Source organism: Dermacentor andersoni, chromosome 2 (genome assembly GCF_023375885.2).
Source record: "Dermacentor andersoni chromosome 2, qqDerAnde1_hic_scaffold, whole genome shotgun sequence".
Taxonomy (NCBI): domain Eukaryota; kingdom Metazoa; phylum Arthropoda; class Arachnida; order Ixodida; family Ixodidae; genus Dermacentor; species Dermacentor andersoni.
In genome coordinates, this window is record NC_092815.1 from 116772204 (window position 1) to 116794051 (window position 21848).

General features: G+C 45.1%; 2 protein-coding genes and 1 non-coding gene across 3 annotated transcripts; all 3 read left to right on the forward strand.

Annotated features, from left to right (window-relative positions):
• Positions 1-804: 804 nt before the first annotated feature.
• Positions 805-9465, forward strand: LOC126541345 (cuticle protein 10.9-like). The gene is made up of 3 exons (XM_050188097.3): positions 805-889; positions 2373-2447; positions 7253-9465. Exons 1-3 carry the CDS (start codon positions 878-880, stop codon positions 7505-7507), a joined length of 342 nt encoding a protein of 113 aa, XP_050044054.1. The 5' UTR covers positions 805-877; the 3' UTR covers positions 7508-9465.
• A 697-nt stretch (positions 9466-10162) lies between these two features.
• Positions 10163-10235, forward strand: TRNAS-CGA (transfer RNA serine (anticodon CGA)). Its single transcript has one exon. It is a non-coding gene; the product is annotated as a tRNA-Ser (tRNA).
• A 5180-nt stretch (positions 10236-15415) lies between these two features.
• On the forward strand, positions 15416-20350 carry LOC126541343 (cuticle protein 10.9-like). The gene is made up of 3 exons (XM_050188095.3): positions 15416-15699; positions 17311-17463; positions 18887-20350. Exons 1-3 carry the CDS (start codon positions 15688-15690, stop codon positions 19223-19225), a joined length of 504 nt encoding a protein of 167 aa, XP_050044052.1. The 5' UTR covers positions 15416-15687; the 3' UTR covers positions 19226-20350.
• The last annotated feature ends 1498 nt before the right edge of the window (positions 20351-21848 follow it).

Sequence of the window (21848 nt, forward strand, 5' to 3'; positions counted from 1 at the left end):
CTTTTCCAGGCTGCATCACACCTTCTTCGCCTTGGCACACTGCGATTGCGGATCTATACTTGTGGAAATTGAATAAACCCGAGAGGGGAGGGACCGACGAAACGAAAGAGAAACGTTGTCCGCAGAGGACCGCAACAAAGTATCGTTGGCACAAAGCACAACCTGCTGGAGCGAACAAACAGAAGTCATGCAGGCAAGGCGTATCAGCGCTTCGAAACAACCCCAAAACACGCGCAGAAGGAGCGACGAAGGAAAGTGCAACCGACGGAGCCAGCGCAAAACGATGTCCCGGGTGGTCTAGCAGCGTCGCTCCGGAGAGTGAGATATCACTAGGATCTCGTTTCGACCAGTGAGTGTGCGTGCGCGCGTGTGTGTTCGTAGTGTGCAGGAAATGCCAGCGGGAAAGCGAGAAGGGAAGGGGAAAAGAAGCGCGTGATGCCAAACGCTGTCGGGGCGAGAAAGGCGTCGAAAGCCCGGCGGCAACCGCGAGGCTCTCACCTCGCCATCGTTTTGAACCCGCGCGGCGGAGGATTTCGTTTTCATGAAGGCAGCAGCGACCTTTCCGAAACGCTATCTTTCTAGGATGCCAACCCGCATATGCCTCTAGAATAACTTAACGCTCGCCGGTAGCTGTCGCGGGGACCACCCGAGGAGGAAAGAAAATCCCTCGCTCGTTTCGCACTGCCGGCCCGCTGGGTGGATCCAGATTACCCCCTTTGATATCGGGGGAGGGTCATAATCAATTTGGACCTGGATCGAAGTCGTATATATAAGCGACGTCGGGGAGGGACGGCGTCACTCCATTGTGCACCCGCGGTTGGAGAGATCGAGCAAAAACACAGCAGTCGCTTCGCAGCAGCTTGAAAGCACCGCAAAAATGCTCGCTAAGGTGAGTCTTCTGTGGCACGGCGCCGACACCCGGATACTCGACGGCGATCCCCGGATTATCGACAACGCACGTCCTCGGAGAGTCATCGGCGTGACTTCTTCTTCCGGAAACGGATGTGAAGGTTTAGTTCCGCGTGTGACGATCCGAAACGTCTCGATAATACCGAAACGAACGCCGATGACAGCAATATTCGGTACCTTGACAATCAACTCATGATGCTCGCTCTTAGAGCCAACTGCACTGTGGTCGCCAGCTCGCCTTCCTGATTGTAGTGACATCTGTTGCCTGCCGAAAGTGCTGCTGGAACGTTTGTGTTCGAGAATTAGCATGCTATTGATGATTCCTACTAGGACCCTATTGGCAGTGATGCGCTGGCAAACGGTCACAGGCGGGTCTGCATTTTAGATGCGCCGTCCACTTTCTTACTAAACTGGATCTTTATGTAATTTCCATGTCAGGGTTGCTAAACCAGTTGGGAAAGCTTTAGGTATACTGTGCCTAACATCTTGCAACATGTCTCGGCAAGATTCGAAACACGATTTTAATACATAGCAGTCCTTCCTTAAAGCTTAATTATCTTCTTGAAATTCTTAAACAGGAAATTCGCATGCTAATAGCAAGATGCTTTCTCGCCAGCAACTTGACGCAAAGCTCTGCGCTAAAAGGCGTCTGGTATTTCCTAGCCAGCACTTTCACGTCCGCTCGGCTATTCGCAATCGTCAATTCAGCTTCTCGTGGCTGCGAGCCCATGATGCTTACGGCCATCTGGTCACCTGTAAGAGTGCGAGGAGAATCGGTTGAGCAACAACTATCACTAGTACACAAGATGTCCGAGTAAAAAAAATCACTACGTTTAGTTTTATGTATTACGGCAGCGCAAAAGCGTCGTTAGGCAAGGTAATACCCGATGACTCTCCGTTCTTTTAGCCAAAATAAGCTGTTTTCAAGTGTTTTGTTTCATTGTAATCTGAGACTGCAGAAACCTGCAAAATTTATCCCGTAAATCAAACCTAATTTGCGGGACTTCTAATTGCAGTCCAGTTATCAACTGCTAAAGAAATCACCTTAGACTTTTACTGCCTCACGTAAACGGTACTAAAATAACATTTCAGTTGCCTGCAGCGAACGAATGTTGTACAGACGATTGCAGATTCATATAGTTTTGGAAAGCTGCAAGATTAAATAGAAAAATTATTAATAATTAATACACACTCCCTCTGTATTGGTAAACTTTTTGGAAGCTATGAGAAAGCTTTTCTTCATTTATCTCCGTTATAATAAAGGTCGATGCTATTAAAATTAAGCTCACAAAACGCGCTCCAACTAATGGTGTTTGCAGGTACAATTTCGCGGCACAAGCTCTCAAAAGTTAGAAATGAGCGATGTATTTCAACTATGCCTCTGCGTGTACCTGAACAACTTCTGGAGCAATAATGTCAATTCACATCGTCTGAAAGTTGTGCGTGTTTCTCTTTCCTTGCAGCTCGTTTTTCTGGCGGTCGTCGCCTGTGCCATGTCCCAAGTGCTGGTCTACCCAGGCGGAGGCGGCTACGTTGATGTAAGCGCGTTCTTAGGGGTTCTCGCTAAACGCCTCGCTGACACAACGATGCAGTCGGGCTTCCCACCATAAACTAACCAACGGAGAAATGGTTTCCGCTTGTTACGAGGTGGCAAGTAACTGCGCTGAATAGAGAATTCCGGCTCAAGTAACCTCGTGATCTATTGCCAATGTCAGGGCATTGAACGGTGTCTTTAACACGGCGCTGCAACCACCGTGTGAGACTGCTCGGGGCGAACTGTCCGACTGCGTGCGTGAGAAACGTGCCATAAAACGCGTAACGACCGGTCGCAGCTGCGGAAGCGACTTGCAGTGCGGGCTAGAACAATGGACGTGAACGATGAACGGTATGCAGTGAGTGAAACCGGTTAGCGTAGCAGTCTGGAGCGAATTCCTCTATACTTAAATCGTGTTAAATAGCGCGGAAACGAGCATTCCTAGTCCAAGCTCTCGCGTAGTGCTGTCCTGTGTAGCTCTGGAATGAGGTAGAGCTAGCGACTTGAAGGAGCTACCAACGCTGTGCTGCCGAAAAGAGGTGACGCTGAGGTAGTTGTATTGCACAAAGGTGAGCTCGCGCGTAGAATTTCGGCTTTCCGCCGGCATGGTAAAACACTATGGCCGTCATTGTCTCGAAACGCCTTACTGCAGGAGTGCAGCAGTGCGATCTTCCAAGCTGGTGTCGCCGTAAATGGTAGCGTTACTGTGCCCAATCAAAAATACCGCTTTATTTATGTGCATTATCGTTAGTGCACACTTACTGAACGAAACAGCAGCAGGCTTTTGCCAGTACATTTCCCATCATAAATCAAATGCGTCTCTTGAGCTCGCTTAACTGAACGCATAATTTCGTCAGGTTACGCTAGTCGCCTTGGCGAAGGCTACACAATGCAACTCTAAATAACAATTGTTCTGCAGGAAAAGTTAACTAACTACTCCCTAGAGCCGACAAGTAAATAGTGTAATAAATTAACATTATTCAGGCAGAATGCACAATTTGCGAGGAAAAATTTCTTGCCCATAATTTCCTTCGCAACTAAATTTTTAGAGGGAGAAATGTACGAAATTCTATACGTTCACTTCGGACCAAACCACAAGACGAGTTGCTCGAAGGTTGTTCCTCAAATTTTTTCGACGCCGTCTTGAATACCTTGGCCACCGAAGGTCAAAACAAAACGTCCACTTCGTCTTCTACTTTTTTCGATGCGCGCAGGAATTCCGGACAGGCAGGAGGAAAACACGGCGTTCCTACATTGCATAAAAGCAGACAAGTGGAAAATTCCTAAGCGGAATTAACGCAAATAAGTCGTTTGTGCGTACCAAAAAAAAAAAAAAAAAGTAATTGCACGAACTGACCCAGCACTTACTTTAAGCGCAGCGCATTTTTCTCGATAAGATTAGGTTTGGAAATATTGACCATTTTCTAGCCACATAACTTTTTATATAGCAGACTCGACTCCCATTATTTCGACCCTTGCGGTACCACAATATTTAATCGAGTTATTCGAACCGTCGAATTAGCAAACCGTTGCAAAAATATATAAAATGTTTTCGTTGCTCCAATAGTTTGTAGTGTATTTCCGGTTCTTGTTCTTGAAGTAAGAACCGTCATGCTCAACTCAACCTTCATGTGCCGACGAGCGCAGACATGTTTAAACGCTGCGTCAGCTTTGAAATGAACGAAAAAGTAATATTCTGCAAGTTGTGAAGAGAAACGTAAAGACAAAGCAACGTGAAACAGGCTCGCGCCTAGATAAGCAGCAGCACCATCGGATGTATTTACTGAGTTTTCAAGCCTTAGTGACCGCTGCAGCCTGCGAGGGGATGCCGGCGAGGGTCGAATTAATCAAGGAGGCATGCTTTCATGATTGAAACGAGTTTTCCTTCCATAGCAATATATGGTTCCTCGCCAAGACTTTACGCTGTGTTCGAATTAAACAAAAAGTCAAATTAATCAAGGTATAATTGGCCATAATTGAGTGTACGCAGGAAAAGCGGCAGGGACAATGACACCATTTTAACCAGAAATTGAAGCACTTTTTCCTGTAGTAATTTTGGAATCTCGAACGATGGAGGAAAATGTACTTGGAATCTAATCGCCTGTAGGTTTATTGTGTAATTCTTCTGGAATCCGAATGTCAATATGTTCAGTATAGCAGGGTCCCTAATTCCTCGCTAAAACAGTATTTCGGGATACCTCAGAAAGACACCTCGATGCCTGCATAGGGAGATATGTGTTGTATTTGAAGTTTCGTTCTCTGCGAAGCGTTAAAAAACGTTCCTTGATGTTACCCGCCCTGGCTGATTAGTGGCTATAGTGTTGGGCTGCTAAGCGCGAGATTGCGGAATTGTATTTCGGCCACGGCGGCGGCATTAGATGGGAGCGAAATGCCAAAACACCCGCGTACATATATTTAGGTGCAAGTTAAAGAACCCCCGGTGGTCCAAATTTCCGGATTCCGCCACTACGGGGTGGGGTGCCTCATAATCAGATCGTGGTTTCAGCACCTAAAACACCATAACTTAATTTTTCTTTTTGCGTGGTGTTCGCGTTTCATGAAGTCTCCTTTTCATGAGTACGTAATAACTCACATCTATTCGGTGTCAAAATTTGCATTTAAAGTTGCCGGTCTCCATGTTCTGTTTTGGCCACCAAGTTTTATGGTTAAAGAAGATATACGCTGTCGCTTCAGTGTCCTAGTGCGAGTCACTCTTTCAACCCCTCAGGAAATTCGAACGCCCGCACAGGGTCCACTTACAGTCGTACAGTCGGCTTCTCAATCTAACGTTACGTAAAAGAAAAATGACGGTGTTGTAAGCAGCTTTGCTTTGCACGATGCACGGAACTGTCAGTTTCCACTTCGGACTATTTCCTGGGCCGCACAGAGCAACAACGCCACTTGGGAAGCATCACGCTGAGCAATGCACCTCTAACGTTTCTTTCCTCCGTTACGACACCATAAAAAAAAGAGAAAAAGGAGCACTTCCTCTTTTTTTGTATGTAGCTATTTCATGATACGGAAACCCTCGACGCACTGATCCTCTTTCATTAGTGGTCCGTGAATAGGTTCTTCTGGACCATTCCATTTTCGTTCGTGCCAGAGCAGTCGTTCCCCTTGTATATTTTAATGAAGATCTTTTTCTTTTGCGCGAGCGTTCGTTTTCGTACTTCTACAAGACCGTTTTTTTTTTTTTCAAGGCTTGAGGAAGTAGAAAAAGTACAGATACGTTACAGTTCATGTACAACGTTTCAGAGAGTTAGGAGAAACAAAACGCCATTCAGTGCAGATATAACCCACTTCTGCTGCCTGATGTACCGGCTTGTCTTGTTGCGTTGGCATATCTGCTACGCAGGAATAACAACACATAAGCGCACTTTCGTCTTCCCAGCTAACTCAGCCTTTTTTTCCGTCGAGCGTGCTTTTATTTCGCTACATTTAAGGAAGCGCCTTGGTCAAGCCGCCATATTCAGTACTTAGGCATCGCAAAAGCAAAGTTCAGAGACCGTTATTATCAAAAGCTTTCTTAGTGGCAGCAACTGTTCCTGCATGAGATCGACTTTATACGGTGTCAACATTTATTTGTAGTCTCAGTTAGCTCACCTTTTCAACAATCAGAGTGCCTGATAAGGGTAAAAGAAGCTAAGTTAGAGTCTCAAAGAGTAGGCAGCAAGTTCTCAGGGCACTGTGGCAAAGGTAAGCGTTCTTATAGCTATTTTCGATAACTAATTTTCCGCACCAGTGTTGATTAAATTACAGTGTCAGTTACACTTTCTGCGCAATAAAATAACAGATATAACATTCCGGTTATCCTTCGAGAGACAGGAGCGCCTCCTGAACATGTCTTTTCTAGACAAAACACGCAACGCGCTTGAAGCACTGACATGGATCAACTACGAAGGTTAAGCACCCCAAATGGTTAAACTGAATCTAAAACTGGCTCTTTACTTTCCAGGGTAGTTCGGCGGCAGATTCATTGATTTGTTAGCAGCTAGTTGTTTTGTTTTGTTTTTTGTACTTCATACTAGGCTAATGGAGGGACCCGAGAAACATCTACCAGTAAGACGAATGGCGAGGAAGCCATCAGAATTTTATTCCTGTATGCTTCCCTATAGCCTACTAATGAGATAAGAACAAATTGGTGAAAATATTACGGCCAGGGAAATAAATTTAGCTACCCACAAAAAATAATAGGTAAGCGTTATTGTCATAAGAAAGGACGCACTTCTCACCAACTTACATGACCCTGTAAAACTTGCGTGGAATTACTTCTATGTGATTCGCCTTGTACAGCTTGAGTGTGACAGCATAATAAATCCTAATGAAGCCTAACGCGACATGAGCTCATACGCGCAAAGGCGAAGGGGATACACTCCAAAGCCTCAACCATACCTTAAGTCAAATTCATAACTTGTTTGCCAAGTGCCACAGTACGCACCTTCGTTTTGACCAACCAACGTTTCATCTTCTAAAGACCTTTGTCTGCGATATACAATTGACGTTCTAATAACCTCAGTTTACTAATATTGGTGCAATTAACGCCGACTGTTCACTTCGAACCGATTAAAGCACATTCTGGGGTTTTTCCTCTCTCTCTGCTTCACTACCTCGTCTTCCTTCCCACATGTCGGGTAGCAAACTGGATAAAGTCAAGCTAACCTCCCTGTCTTTCCTTCTTTCATTTTCTCCCTATCTATCTGGTATTACTGACTAGAATAGTGCATTAGGTCGGCGCACATTGCAATGAACGCTATGGCACGACGTGATTTTTTTCTTCTGCCTCCTATTCCTCCCGAAACCCTCTCATAGCCCCCGCAGCCCTACCACTTCAGCTACGACAGCGTGAACCCGGTGGAGGGAGCCCACCACTACCACGAGGAAACCAGCGACGCCACCAACTCGCGTACGGGCTCGTACGGCTACACCGATGCCAACGGCATCACGCGCCGCGTCGACTACGTCGCTGACGCCGGAGGATTCCGCGCCACCGTTACCACGAACGAGCCCGGAACCGCTGCCAGCGCCCCGGCTGACGTGCACTACAATTCGCCCTACTCCCACTAAAACGGGTTCAGGCCACACACTTAGCAGTAAGCATGTTGGTTAGCCACACACAGTCGAGGGGGCGTGTTGTCATTTCGAACGCCTGCGGCCTTATCCTGCCCTCTGCTTGAAACGACGGCAGAAGAACTTTACCGAATTACCATTCCACACAGATCTCAAAAAGGTAGTGGCCTTTTTTTTTGCTTGGTTCATGCGAAAATGTGTGAACAGACAGATAAATTTAGTTATTTGCATTTCTTACCAGATAAACGCATTCTTCGCTTAGCGTCACCATCTCTTTAAGCATGCAGAAAAATTCGTCGCTTTAGCTAATATTACGCACCACAATTTAGGAGCGCTTGAACAGACATCATTATTTGTAAGTGCTGGCAAAATGTTTTACAATGCACGCTACCAGGATACTAGCGAAAGAAGAAAATTTAGCGTAGTTTATTCCTGCTAACAATGCATCTGAACCTGAATTGACAAACCCTTTCGTTCGTAAGTGCTGTCCACCATTGGCCGACCACCTTAGTGAATTATATATCCGACACCATGATTGGCTGCAGTTTAGTCTTACGAAAAATTTCAACATGAGAACTTCGTGTTCTTAAGTTGTTCTTATGTTCAACATAAGTTCCTACGAAACCGGAACGGATGCGAAATCATTCAGTTGATAGCATCATAGCACTGCTAAAATAATAACATTATTACGCTCATAAATTTTCCTGAGATTTCTCAAAAAATATACGCGTTACATGAGTCAGTATTGCCAATTACACGAATGCTACTCTCTCACTCCACGTGGCCAGCTTTCGTCTTAATATCTTGTTTCAGTTCTGAATCACGGGAACACTTAGCCAATGCTTAATACGCAGATGCAATTCTAGACACTAAAATGTGCAATAAATTTCGCAGCTAACAGAGCTTAGCTAACCGCGGCTCATATGTAAATTTTCTAATTTTCTTGCAGCATTTATTATGGGTAGTTAATTTTTATGCTTTTGAAAATACTTGTCCGGTTCGTTAGCCACGAACGCAAGTGGCCCTTGCCCACCTGTATTTTATGAAGGTGGGAGGAACTGCTTGTGCTAGATGGGCCGCGAGTGGCGAGAAGACACGCGCCAGAGGCCATACAAGCTATTATGAATAGAAAATACGTAAAAAACAACAAAAAAGGACAATAAGAGCGCAGTTTTTTTGTCTTTGTACTTTCGTGGAATCGTCTAGTGTCGTCCTATTATGTGAAGCATGTGATGCGTCAGTGTATTTATTTGTCATTTATTCTCATCTGCTTGGTACGTGTACGTGCTGGTTGGCGCTTGTGTGTTCCTATTTACGTCCACAAAGCTTGCCTTTTCGTTAAATAGAAAAGGGATTCAGGTAGCACTGCTAGCGTTCTTCATGTGTGTGCACTATGGGTTCATTTTGTATGTGATTTCCTATTTACTGTAACTGAGCCTGTTCAATACAATTTTCACACCACCAGACCAACAGGCACATTGGGCGGGCTTATTCTCGTTCCGGTCTATCGTCACACTTTGGGGCCTCTGTCTCTATGTGGCTAAGTCGCTTTTGTGCCAAGGATTGTCAGGGATTCTTTCGCGTAGCCTTATGTGTGCATTGATGTTGTTTGTGTGTCTAAATTTACTTATTCTAGAACGTAGTTCTCTTATAGAGAAACATTTCTAAACTTAATGTCTAATATTGCTGAAAGTTGGAAGATGTGTCCGCTGGGAGGGCGCAAAACGTGTTCACTATTAAATGTTATTATAGCTTGAGGAAACCTCTGGTGTTCAGAGCGCTTTCAAAACTGCCAGGTTGCCTGCTTCTTTACCGGAAAAAAAAACGACGCTTAGAGCGATTATTGGAGGGAATGCTTTCAGTGTATTTCACTGCTTTCTTTGTCCCGTGCCTTGTTCCAGTGTTCTTTGTTATGTACAGAAAACAATAAAAAGAAACAAAGCGCTGAAACCGTACCCACGCCTCTCGTTCTCCCTTAATGATGTTCATGAAGAATGACTGCATGGCTGACACAATTACGAATTTTATGCACAGCGGGGAGGTTTGAGGTTTATTAGCAATATTAGGCATCAAATTTACGCGCCGCACTTGCGAAAATGAGCTCGAACACGGCCCTTATTTTGTTCCTAGATGAATCAAGTGATTGGCTGAACAGAGACCAAGCAAATTACTGAGAACAAAGCTTAGGCATCATGCCCCCGTCAGTGAAAATTAAGTTTATTCACTTTTACCTTGGGCATCAGCTAAACCACTCTCTCACATCTTTACATCGCATGTATTTTTGTTTTTTCGGATCACGTGGGCTACTGTGGCGCATATTATTACTAAATTAGCAAAAGCAGGTGTACTGCGTAGATAAGCTACATAAGTGGTTTCTTAAGTTGCTTAAAATCAGGCCCCTCGGTTAACCCCCTTTCTTCTCGTTTCTTACATAACAATGGTCTCGAATCCGGCAACATTGATGCCTTCAGGTAGCATATGTGGGTTTATTGACCAGTTGCCTTCACCCAAAAAAATCACGTTCTCATGACGCCTGCGGCAAAAAGGACGTTCCACGTCCGCCGGCAAGGTCTGTGAGTGGTGGCGCTGGCTAACACTCGCAGGGTTCTACTAGGACACATAAATTCCCAAGAAAGTGGATGGGGAAACGGCGCCGCGGTAGCTCAATTGGTAGAGCATCGCACTCGAAATGCGAAGGTTGTGGGTTCGGTTCCCACCTGCGGCAAGTTGTTTTTCCATCTACTTTAATTTCCAATAATTTATCGTTTCTTTATTTCATTTATTAAGCCCAAGTAATTTCCCCTATGTTGTCTTTGGTGTCAGTGTTTGTTGGCTTCTTATGGTATAAGTGGCTTCTGGAAGACACTGCCAATAATTATCCGTCCACAGTTTGTGGGCTGGTCAGTGCATTTCCCCGTATAAGCATTGTGGCTTTTGTCCCCGGACACAGTCACAACAAATGACGAGAATGGGCGGCCGACGCAGGGACCAAGCACTTAATTTTTGCGCACTAGGCATAAAGTCTAGGTGTTGGTCCCAAGCCCAGTTTACGGAAGGGGTAAAGGGCACTCCACCATCCATTACTATACATCACGTTACGGGGAGCCGAACAGACAGCATGGGGAGATTACAGTACATGTGCATCGTTCCGCACACGTACAATGTGCATATGTTTATTAAAATCTCTCACAACCATACACTACCAAACCAATTCACTTTGGTTTGATTCAGCGGTACCGCTTGAGGTATACGCTTGAAAGTACAATCAGCGAAAAAGTGCTATGGAACATTGAGGTAATATAGCGGCAATGCCAGCCTTTGTAAACAATTTCTAATTGGCTAAAGCATTTTACATACTTCAATGTAAAAAAGAACTTCATTAGCTATATACAACGTGAGTGAACATCAATCACTTCAGCGAACTTTTCAGCAAAAAATATTACATACGTGCATCACCTATTTCATAATTACAACTTTACTGGCAGGAACTTCAGTCATTGGACATTTTGCTTGTGCAAAGTTGTTCTGCAGCATGACGCTGCAGCTTGTTCTTTTTTCTGCTAACTTCCCAATTCTCTATTTAAATAGGATACGTGCAACAATTGAACATTGCATTGCAACTTTCGTTGTGAGTGCCATGTTTACTGTCCACCTCACCTTATAATCAAGACCGCAACCTTGTTGAGCCTGCAGTAAATGTAGCATTTTAATTTGATTATGCTCGAGTTCCCCATATCGACCATGGGGGCACACAAGTATTTTTCTTTTCCCATTCACGAGCTCCCGTACGCTGAACAACAGATGACACTTGAGTAGACCTTGTTGCTGGGCGAGTTGGTTGAGATGTAATGAATGCATTGTTGCAAGAAAGGTTCTTGGCAGCAGCTATTTTGCCAGTTTCTTTTAAAGAACTTGAAATCGTTGCAAGTTCAGCGCTCGACTTATCGCTTCTTACTTGCCCTCCTACGTCTTTATTTTCCTATTAGCGCAACAATGTATTCAACAGATGACACGGGAAGGTATCACTTGATCACAAGGTGCAAATGTTTGTGTCCTTGAACGCAATGTGATATAAATGCCCTTGCATAAAACTTTATTGTTTGTTAAATTTCCTGGTCATAGCAAGCTTAATTGTAGGCGCATATTTCTGGAAGCTTCCAGATTGTATTGGATTGGAGCCAACTGTATTTATGCCTGCAGTTGGGCGCGCGAGCGCCCAACTGTAGGCATAAACAACGTTGGCTCCAATCCAATCCAATCTAATCTGGAAGCTTACTTCAGGCCTCCTCGGTTTTCATGACGTGAAATCTTTGCGTACCTCGTTGTTTCAAAATAAGCCATTCAGTGGTCCACCTTTTAGTCTTCTGTTAGACTGAAAAGCTGAACAAGTACTTACTTTTCTTACTTTTTTTGTGTGTGTTTCGAAGTCTGTGATTCACTAAGCCTGTTGGAGTCCGTCTCAATGTTTTGAGATCGCTGACAAGAAACAGATAGACAAGATAGCTTTGATTTATGTTTTTTAGCCTGCGCCATATCTTCTGGTCCCTCCATCACCAGGAACTGCAAATAGAGAAGTACACGAACTGGTGGTCTTGCCTACTTTAGCGGAAGAAAGCATGTGTTACACACAAATGCTTGTCATACCCATGTGCTTTCATCTCCTGTGCTTTATAAAGTAGGGGCTATTGTGTCCACAATCACCCTTCTTATTCACAAAAATGTACACAAAATATAGATACGTGAAAGAGCAAAACAATAGAGTAAGCGTTCCTAGGAGTTACAATATAACTGTAAACTGTAAAAATTAAAGTCAATAGTAGGAGTCACATGAAATTCTTGTTGTCTCACTTATTACGAATGGCATCGGCTGGGAAGTCTGAATTATTACATTAAAAATATTAAAATTAAACAACAAGGAAACATTGAATGACTCGACCAGCTAGATTACAAAACATTCTAGAACATAAAACGGGAACTTTCACTTCAATACATACAAAATATTATTTATGTCGTTCTAATAAGAGAGCAAAGCAAGTAACACGCAGACACTACGCTGATGTAGCTATCAAAAATTAAACATAGATATTAAAGAACAGGTTTTCAGAATACCGGAGAAAGAGGACAATATCGACGGACGAATTTTCAGATCTGTGAGCGCATTAGGGGAGGCACAACAGATTAAGATTTTACTGCGGGTTCCTCGTAAAATGGTTTGCTGGGGGAAAGATGTTAATATTTAGTTTTTGCCATGAAAATAGAAAAGAATAAATATTCTGAGCTGAAAATTTCACTTAAAATATTTCGGACCCTTCACGTGCTGATATCGGCATTGAAAGTTACATTATAAAAGTATAAGTACTAAATACAGACGTAATTATAGTAGACGGCGCTCTTGCGGTCGTTTCTGCAGAATATGAGGATCACATGAGCAGCCAATGACTCTGGAAAAAAATAGCTCCAAGAAGTCCCGGTATTTTATGGTGGAACCGTGACCTCAGGCTGAAAATATGACACCTTCGGTGGCACTTGGACGACGACCTTCCAAGGTCAATTATTTAATAGTCAAGGCAAGGGCTTGCTAACCACTTTCTCTTTGCGCAAGCTCTTTCTTAAACTAGAAAAAAGTCAGTTTTGCAGTGCCTGAACTCGAAAAGAACGAACGTCGTACTTCTTGTGTTAGCCGTTTTAGGGTTTACTCCTGAATTGCAGTTATTTCAACGTTGTATGGCCACACGTGTAAGTAGTGTTTTCACAAGGCCACTTTCGACTGCGGCTGAGCCCGATCCGGATCGAAATTCTCGACCACAATTTACTCTCCTCCACAGATTGAGCAAAGAAGCCAATCGCAACCGAAAAATTTGATCTGGATCGGGCTCGATCGCGATAAAAGCAGCGCTGTGTGACACCCGTATTACGTTAGCTTGACGCTTTGTAGTTTTCTTTCTTTTCGTCCATTTCTCGGCATCCTGATTCGGCGTTCATATCTATGAATGGCAATCTCGTTTATACTTTGCAACTGCACAGATTTTCAAATTTCTATTAACTACTTCCACGCAGGACGCACAGCATTTGGGCTTTCATATGTATATGGATGAGCATGGCCGACTTCTGCTGTTTAAAACAAGGTTGTTCTTGATTACAGACTAGCTTGACGCCTAAGGTCAGGTAGAATCGTTCCCTCTTACTGGTATTCCGTTCTTGTTCGCAGTATTTCGCGTTGTGTCTGCCCATCTCTATTGATGTGCGAATATATTCATTGTTTATCAGCTTTTGTTCTGGTACATCCAAGGGAGATGGCGCAGCAGATTCCACAATGCACGGCATTTAAACATCTAAGGGCAGTTACCTTGAGAACTCCCAATGAAGTCATTCTGCCAAGCAAACGCCTCAGAATCGAGCACTTCTCGCTATTTGGCTTGTCTGAAGAATAGCGCAACACACGGGGAAGGTACGAAATATCACTTGCGAGTTACGACATTTGACGCTTATAATGACATGCGTCCTCGCGTCTTCTTACGGCAAGAACGCCTGCAGTTCAGAACAGGTCTGCCACACTCCTTCTTTTGCTCGAGCCCACATCAAAAAGTCGGAGGACGGCACGCTGTGCGTTATGACATTGATAGTCTGGCACGCGCCCGAAGGGATCTAAAAAAGACGCCGTGTTCTATAAGTATACGCCGTTCGTGGCTTCATATAGTGATTCCACGTATGTGCCTGCACCAACCAACTATAATTAGCCCGCCTAAGGTTCCGTCCGAGCTCAGCGCGTAGGTGTGCCCGAGCACATTCACTCTACTTTTCATTTCCGGTGCAGCGGCTAAGCCCTAAATCCTGTTCTCCTGTTTAGCGCTACAAGATCTCACCACAAACATGCTTTCGTTTCGCCTTCAAGCAGTGCAGCGCGCTGGGTGCGGATGGAGGACGCGCGTAGGTTTGTGTTTTCTATGTACCTCACCCCGCTTTCTTTTCAGCGAACGTTCCTTCACGCCCTCTTTAATCATTCAAGTGTCTACTCGAGGCCCGAAACATCGCGTCCATCCCTCTTCGACCCGTCAGACTCACGACGAGCGCGGAAATAACCTTGGCTTGCCTTCGCGCTGCTCCGAGCAGCAACAAGCGCCGCACGGCAGCAGCGGGTCGTCTCCCAAAAAGCGTCCCGAGAGCCGCACCAGGCATCGTGCCCGCAAAAGCCGCGAGCGTGTTACGCTGACACACATTTCGGCTTCGCGTCGTGTCAGTCAAGCGAGCCCGAGATGACGGCGCACTGAATCCATATTCAACTTCTTTTAACTTACGGACAGCCGGAACGTGGGGCGGCTGTGCGCGCGAAGGACCGCGAATGCCACCTCATCGAAGCGTCGTCCGCAATGTCCTTGCGCGCTACCTTGACTATACACGCCAACTCTGCCCTCACAATGGTCCGAACGCTCAGCGGCAATCAGCAGCATGAAAAAGCTGCCACTGCCACGTATATGACGGACCGGTGCGAGCCACCTTCCCACCACTGTTCGTGCATAAGCTGCGACACAAAGGTCGTCGCTGGCTGATGCAAACCTCAACCGCCACCCTACCCTTTCCGACGCCCCGTACCTTCGCCGCCACCCCCTTCTTACACAAACTGCACACCTTCCTAGCATGGGTGAAAGTGAAATCTCTCATGCGGGGAGGCTGAGAAATACCTCACTTCTCTTTCCGTTGCGCCGAGACAAGACTAACGGAAAAAAAGTAAGGAAAGAGACAGCCGTCGTCAACCACGTCGTCCTCATCATCTTCTTTTACTCCTTTCGCTCTCCGAACAGTTCCTTTTAATGTTCTCTCTTATTCTTTTCGTGTTCCCTTTCATTGCACGCCCCGCGTTCTTCATGACTCTGTCTCCCTTGTCTCCTTTTTATTTATATATTTTTTTCTTTGCGGCTGCCCACCCTGCGCGGCGCCGACGAAGGCGAGAGTGCTGGAGTTCCGGCGATTCGCTTTGCGGCCGGCGAAGGCGGGGACGGACGATCCGGAGACGCGAAACGCGTGACCTCGGAATTGGGACAATGGACGCACCGCGGGCCATGTGCCCGTGAGTATAAGAAGGCCCCGCCGCCGGCAACATGTCGTCAGTCGCAGCCACAGCTCGCTATCCGCTCCTCACCGTCAGCCACAGGGCTTACTAATCTCCTGCCGCAGGAATAATGATCGCTCAGGTGAGTTCGCAACGCGCACATGCGCTACCACGGAGACGCAGCAGGCTGCAGTTCCCGTTGACGGTACGGGGTCGCGAAGCTTCAAAGGACGGTGGGGAATTAAGGAACAAAGGGAGGCTTGGTAGGAGCTATGGGAATTAGTGATACGAAGGGGAAGAAGAAGGTAGTAAGAAAGAGGGGAGGTCTTTACGGTAGTGAAGGGGATTCGCAGTCAGAAGGGAAATGTCGTTAGGCTCAGTTTCCGCGCAGACATACACACTTTTGTGTTTATATGTTTAGTGCTAATTTTTAGTGGTGGCGCCTAATACAGAACTAACTACAACGATGTACCCAGTTCGTACGGCGTAGACTATCTCTTTTCAAGCGATAAACAACTGACGTAATGCTATACAAGTTGGAGTAAGCAGAAAAGCAAGGCTAACTTTCTTCAATTTTGTCCTGGGGCAACGCAGCAGTTATGGTGCTATTTACGACTTCTCTAACCTAACTACACGCGGCAACATCTGATACAATAATTTTTAAAGCGTTGTGTTTAATCCCCGTCAGTTCCTGAAGCACATAAATGTAGCTAAAGTTAGCACTACATATTTTATAATCCTGAAACACCGTTTCAGCCTAAATGATCCTATGTCGAAGAGGTGCTATAGAGTAGTTGAATATTAGAGGTAGATAGTTTATGAATTCATTTCCCTATGGAGCACGACGTCGCGGGTTCGAACCCAGTCGCGACGTCCGCATGACGATGGTGGCACTGTAAAAGAATGGTCGTGCACTGTGTATTGGGAGCAAATTTCCTAACCCCAGGTGGTCAAAATTAATTCGGATCCCTCATAACCCACAAGCAGTTTCGGGATGTACAACCCCAGAATTTGAACTAAATTGCTTGCACATGCTTAACTAAATTGCTTGAACTAAATTGCGCACACCATCAGTTGGCGTAAGCAAGTAAATAGACGTCGTCCACTTCTTTTGTATAAACTGATTCCGGTGTCCACATCGAAAGAAATTATAATACAAAACCTGGATCGCCAGGCTTTATAATAATTGAGAAAACAGAAAGTCGAAATTTGTCATTAAAGTAAAAGACGCACTCTGTAGTATGCAGAGTAACGCACTACTATAGAGCAAAAATCACTGCCTTGTCAAGTGTGGGAGTCTTGCAAAAGTACAGACAGCTCTAGTGACGAAGCGGAACAGCCTGCCCTATCGGTTGCGCAAAATAGGATTCCTGGATTTAAAAACAACGCTTTCAAATGCCTACGGTGAAATCAAGAGGGAGAGAGAGAGAGAGAGAATGCAGGAAGGAAAGGCAATGAGGTTAACAGAATTTGTCCAGTTTTCTAGCCCACAAGTGGAAACGGGGAAGGGGGAGTGAGAGAAAGAGAGACAAAAGACGAGTCTTGATCGCGCCTTCACATGCACTAAGCCAGGTGCAGCGTATCTGTAGTCGGGCACTCACGTCTGTCGCCTTCAAGTACGGTAGAGGAGCTTTCTGAGCTGATGAGTTACGAGGAGAGACTCCCAATACACTCGCCTTTATAAATGGCCTGTCATTCGAATATGGAAAATCTTACAGAGAGCATTTGCAATACCATGTTGTTGTCTCCGCAGGTGACCTTCGCCCTCCTGGTGGGATACGCTTCATGTCTGGCTACACACTACGGTGTCGGCGCAGGCCACTACGGCGGTGGTGCGTTCGGCTACGGTGGAGGCCTTATAGCTGCTCCTGCTGTAGTCAAAGCCATTGCTGCCGAACCCGCCTACGTAAGAAATCCATTTTCCTCTAGCACACAATGTCACACAAACAACACGTTCTAATGAGTATGAAACACCAAATCGTTGCCTGAAACTGTCGTGATAAAGCAGCCTGGCGTGATAATGTGATATCATAATACGAAGTTTTTTAAGAGCTTTCCAAAAACTGCAGGACGGTCTCTTGCGTAAAATATCGTCGGGCATAAAACTGGCGGCCCGTCATAAAGCCGGCAATGTTTCAGTGTGACATCCCTTCCGACCCAGAGTAGGTTATATATCTCTTTCATCACGCTCAGTGTATAAAAGTACTTCTATGCCTGTCCATGTCATCGCAGCGTTTTCGCCTTCGTCATAAATTGCGCTCAAGACGCAGAAGACAGTGCGATGATATAGTACCTACAGTGCATGGTAGAGAGTTTCCACGTCAACGTAAACGTCTCGTCACAGAAGCACATCGTGCACCTATTATGTGTTTGCAGGAGCAGGATCATCGAGTGGTGTCTGTATAAAACGATAGGCGAAATGCACCCGTTTCTTGAAGCATTGTGGAGCACGCGTGCATTAAAAATCATGCACAAGCCACAAAACACGTTCGACAAAAAGGGATCGCTTCGAAAAAAAAAGCAAAAGAACTTTAAGTATTACTGTTGTGGGTATGAAGAAGCTTTCGCGCTTTTACTTATTTCCAAACTTATTCGGCCAATTAAATACTGTGAATGTTATGGTCCAATCGCACCCATGAAATAGATACAGTTTGAAAAGAAATACATATGCTTTCATTTCTTGACCCTTCCCTGCATTAAAATGTTTTCTAGGCTAGTAGAAACGGCCACTGCCACCACCAACAAGAGAGGTGATGGTGTAATCTAATTCGATGTTATGGAACTGTCTAAGAGAAATTTGCAATGCGCGTTGACCACAAGCGTTTAACGACCGAAAATATTTTGGTGGATGCTAGAATGCTTAAACAATGGGGAAAGTGCGACAGCTTGAAAGCAATGAAAGTATGCATGCTTTTCACTAAACATTCCGTGGAATGCATCGTTCTGACAATTGGGAACAAGGGTAGGCAGGTGTACAAATGCCAGCGTCATCAACGTCACCTCTACGAAACTATAAGAGTTTGACTTAGCCTAATGTATACGTAGACGAAAATTCTATTAGCAGCCTTATCACCACATTCTGCCGTTCGCATTCGCTTTGGTGCCCACACAGCATAACTCATCTCCCGCCATCCACTTTGTTGCAACGCACAGCGAGGATTTATTTGTCTGACAGCCACCACTCCCTTAGCGAGCACATATTTCGCTTTCTTAAAGAATGCCACAGTTTGTCAAGCAAGGACGACGTTGAGCAAACGTTGCGAGTTAATAACTGGATGATTTGACCGTTTTGCATACAAAGTACTCCTGCCCTGCATTCATCTCCGCAGCCCCCGCAGCCATACGAGTTCGGCTATGACACCGTGGACGAGTTCGGCACCAGGCTCACTCGTCAGGAGAGCAGTGACTCGGCCAACCAAAAGAAGGGTTCGTATGGCTACACCGACGCCAACGGCATCTACCGCCAAGTGAACTACGTGGCCGATGCCGGCGGCTTCCGTGCCACCATCTCGACTAACGAACCCGGCACCGCTCCCGGTGAAACCGGCGGGGCTGTGTACGATGCCAAACCTGTCGCCGTAGTCGACAAGCACCACCACGTCAAGGCGGCCGCCGCCATCCTGGCTCCCACCTACGCCGTTCATCCGGGATACTTTGGCAAATACTGAGCTCCGACCTCGCACCGAGCAACGCGTGACGCACGTGGGAATCAGCTATTCCCGTTTGTCTATGACAGAGTTGATCTTAGCTGCGCATTTTTCCCGTGGGTGCGATGGGCTGAACAATTCGTTTCTATATGGCGGACTTGATCGGTGAACAGGAGAAACGTACGTGGTTCACGGAGGTGTCGTGAAGATGACATATGTGATAGCTGTGGTCTGGCCAAATGTGAAATGCTCCTACTGTCTGCCAAGATGCAAAAAGAATACTGTTTCATACGCTGGCGTGAAACAGCGCTAGAATTTCCTCCGTAGCATACGTCATCCATAGGAGTGGCATGCAGCTCCCTCGTCTGCAGTTGATTTGGGTCATTCCGAACACAAATAGCAAAAAAAAAAACGAAAGCAGAAAAAGATACTGTTATGCAGTTGAGACTTTCAAGGAGTTCAAGACATAGCGTTACACCTCCTGGAGATAGTGATAAGATCGACAGCGACCCGTGCGTCACCGTGGCTTCAGAACTTCAGAAACGACCTCGGCATAAATTTTTCAGTTCCTAGGGAACAGAGACATGGGTCGGCGAGCTTCGGCGGTGAGGGGCGAACGCTTGCCTATAGCCTCTCCCAAGAAGCAGAATTCCTTTCTCAATGGTCTCCGTCACCATTCACTGCAACGTATTTAATGTGGCTATTGTTCTTGCACGGTTTCCGCTGTCTGTATTGCTTCAAACTTCTTGCGCTCAGTGCTCTCTTCTGTCCTTCCACTGCACTGCAGGACCCGAAATGCTTAAGCGACATGTCATCGTGTGAAGTTTTGTGATTGTGCGCTTTTCTTGTGCGATCAAGCGAAGGGGGAAATGCTGCGCTTTGTTCGTGTGATTGTGTCTGTGATGGTAGTGCGTCGAGGATGCCAGACTCGTTGAGCAATGTGTTTCGGGCAAAAAGAAGCCCGATCTCTCCGTTCATTTTGAGTCGTCGGGGTTTCTCATTTGGCTTTCGAGCGGTGTCTCTTAGAAATGCGTGTGGATAAGCTACATGTTGTCTTTTGTGTTTTGTCTGCTTGTTATATGTACTGTGCTGTCTGTCGCCTATTTATTGAGAATGCAATAAACATCAAAGTATTATTTAAGCATATATTTGTGCTGCCTTCATTTGCAACAGCAAACGTATCGTAAATGCTGGGTGAGGTCCGGGATGCACCTCATCTGCTCTTGATCAAGAGAAAACTAACAAAAAAAAAGAAACGCTGTACTGCGTCAGTTCGATCTGTTAGCACATAGACGAGGTCTTGCAAGAAAAAATACTTGAGCATTTTGCAGCTACGTTAGGTTACCTTTCTGGCACTTTCCAGAAAACAAACAATAAACAAATACAGAGCATTTGAAAGTGATACAAAGACCGTCTCTAAGCACACTGATAGCATCCAGAAGTGTTAATCGCGATGTTTCTTCTTTTATTTCGTTGCACTTAGTTTTCTTCCATCTAGAGATTTCCCTTTTTTTCTGTTTCAAAACTTCTAAATGAGTTTACTCATGGTGGCTAATACTGCAGTAAATACTGCGCAGAGGGATTCATCTAAAAGTATTAAGCAACAGGATAAATATTTGTATGGCTTGTAACACCTGGATATTAGATCATTGTGAGCCCAGGAATAAATTTTCGTTAAGGCTTTCTTTTAGTCTAGCAATTTGTAGACATCGGGGTCTGTTTAGACGCAGTGCCAATTGTTTTGTACTATGCAAATGCGATTAACAGTTTCTGCTTTTCACGCTCCTCTGTCAAACGCTTCGTTTTTCTCACAATCTCTTGCGATTTTGGGCTTCACAGAATATGTTACAATGTCGGGCGAAGTTACTAACGCCTTCGATGAAGGAACGATTTCGAGCAAGCAGGACGTCTCATCATAAATCTGAGTAGTTGTGCGGAAAGAAGAATCTTGAAAGACAGTGCGAACTCAAATGAACTTAAGAGTTCCGACATTTTCATGTTGTTCAGTACACAATTCTCAATGGGCTTCTGCAACAACGTCTGTGTATTGTAGCTCTCATTCATAAATGAAACCAATAATTTCTTTTTCAGTACGATTGGGTGGCATGGAAAAGTCTTTCAAAATATGCGATTCAGAAAAAGCCTCCCCCCCCCCCCCCGGCCCTTTTGATTTTTCAGTGTTGCTAATTAAGCAACACTGACAAATATGTTGATAAGGAGGTATTTCTTATATAAACTTCATTATGCTCATATTTATTGGTTCATATATACGCGAATCATTCAGGAAAATTTTTATTTCTGTTTTCCTATATTTGAAAATACATGGCGCTGTATACAGCATCATTTTAATTTTCTGCCCTGGATCCAGACGACACCACTTAAGCGGAGGAAACATGGCGGAAATGAACACATCATGTTCTCAGTTCCTTATAACGAAAGTCGCTTCCTCAAAAATTCTTTTTTCCGTGGATTGTTGTACATGTAAATTTTCTGCCGGCAACAACACGACTTTATATCATATTTCGCGAACTATATACAGTCATGCATAATCCCATAGAAAGTGTACCCTAGAGAACTTCACAAGGGGGAAAAAAGCAAGCGTCTCAAGAAATGTTAGGTGCCTCTAAAGAAAGTTCCAGATAGA

Bases quoted from the DNA above. Each gene is read 5' to 3' on its own strand.
- LOC126541343 (XM_050188095.3), top strand. The intron at 17,464-18,886 runs GTAAGAAATCCA...TCATCTCCGCAG, and splicing joins TTGCTGCCGAACCCGCCTAC to CCCCCGCAGCCATACGAGTT.
- LOC126541345 (XM_050188097.3), top strand. The intron at 2,448-7,252 runs GTAAGCGCGTTC...ACCCTCTCATAG, and splicing joins GCGGAGGCGGCTACGTTGAT to CCCCCGCAGCCCTACCACTT.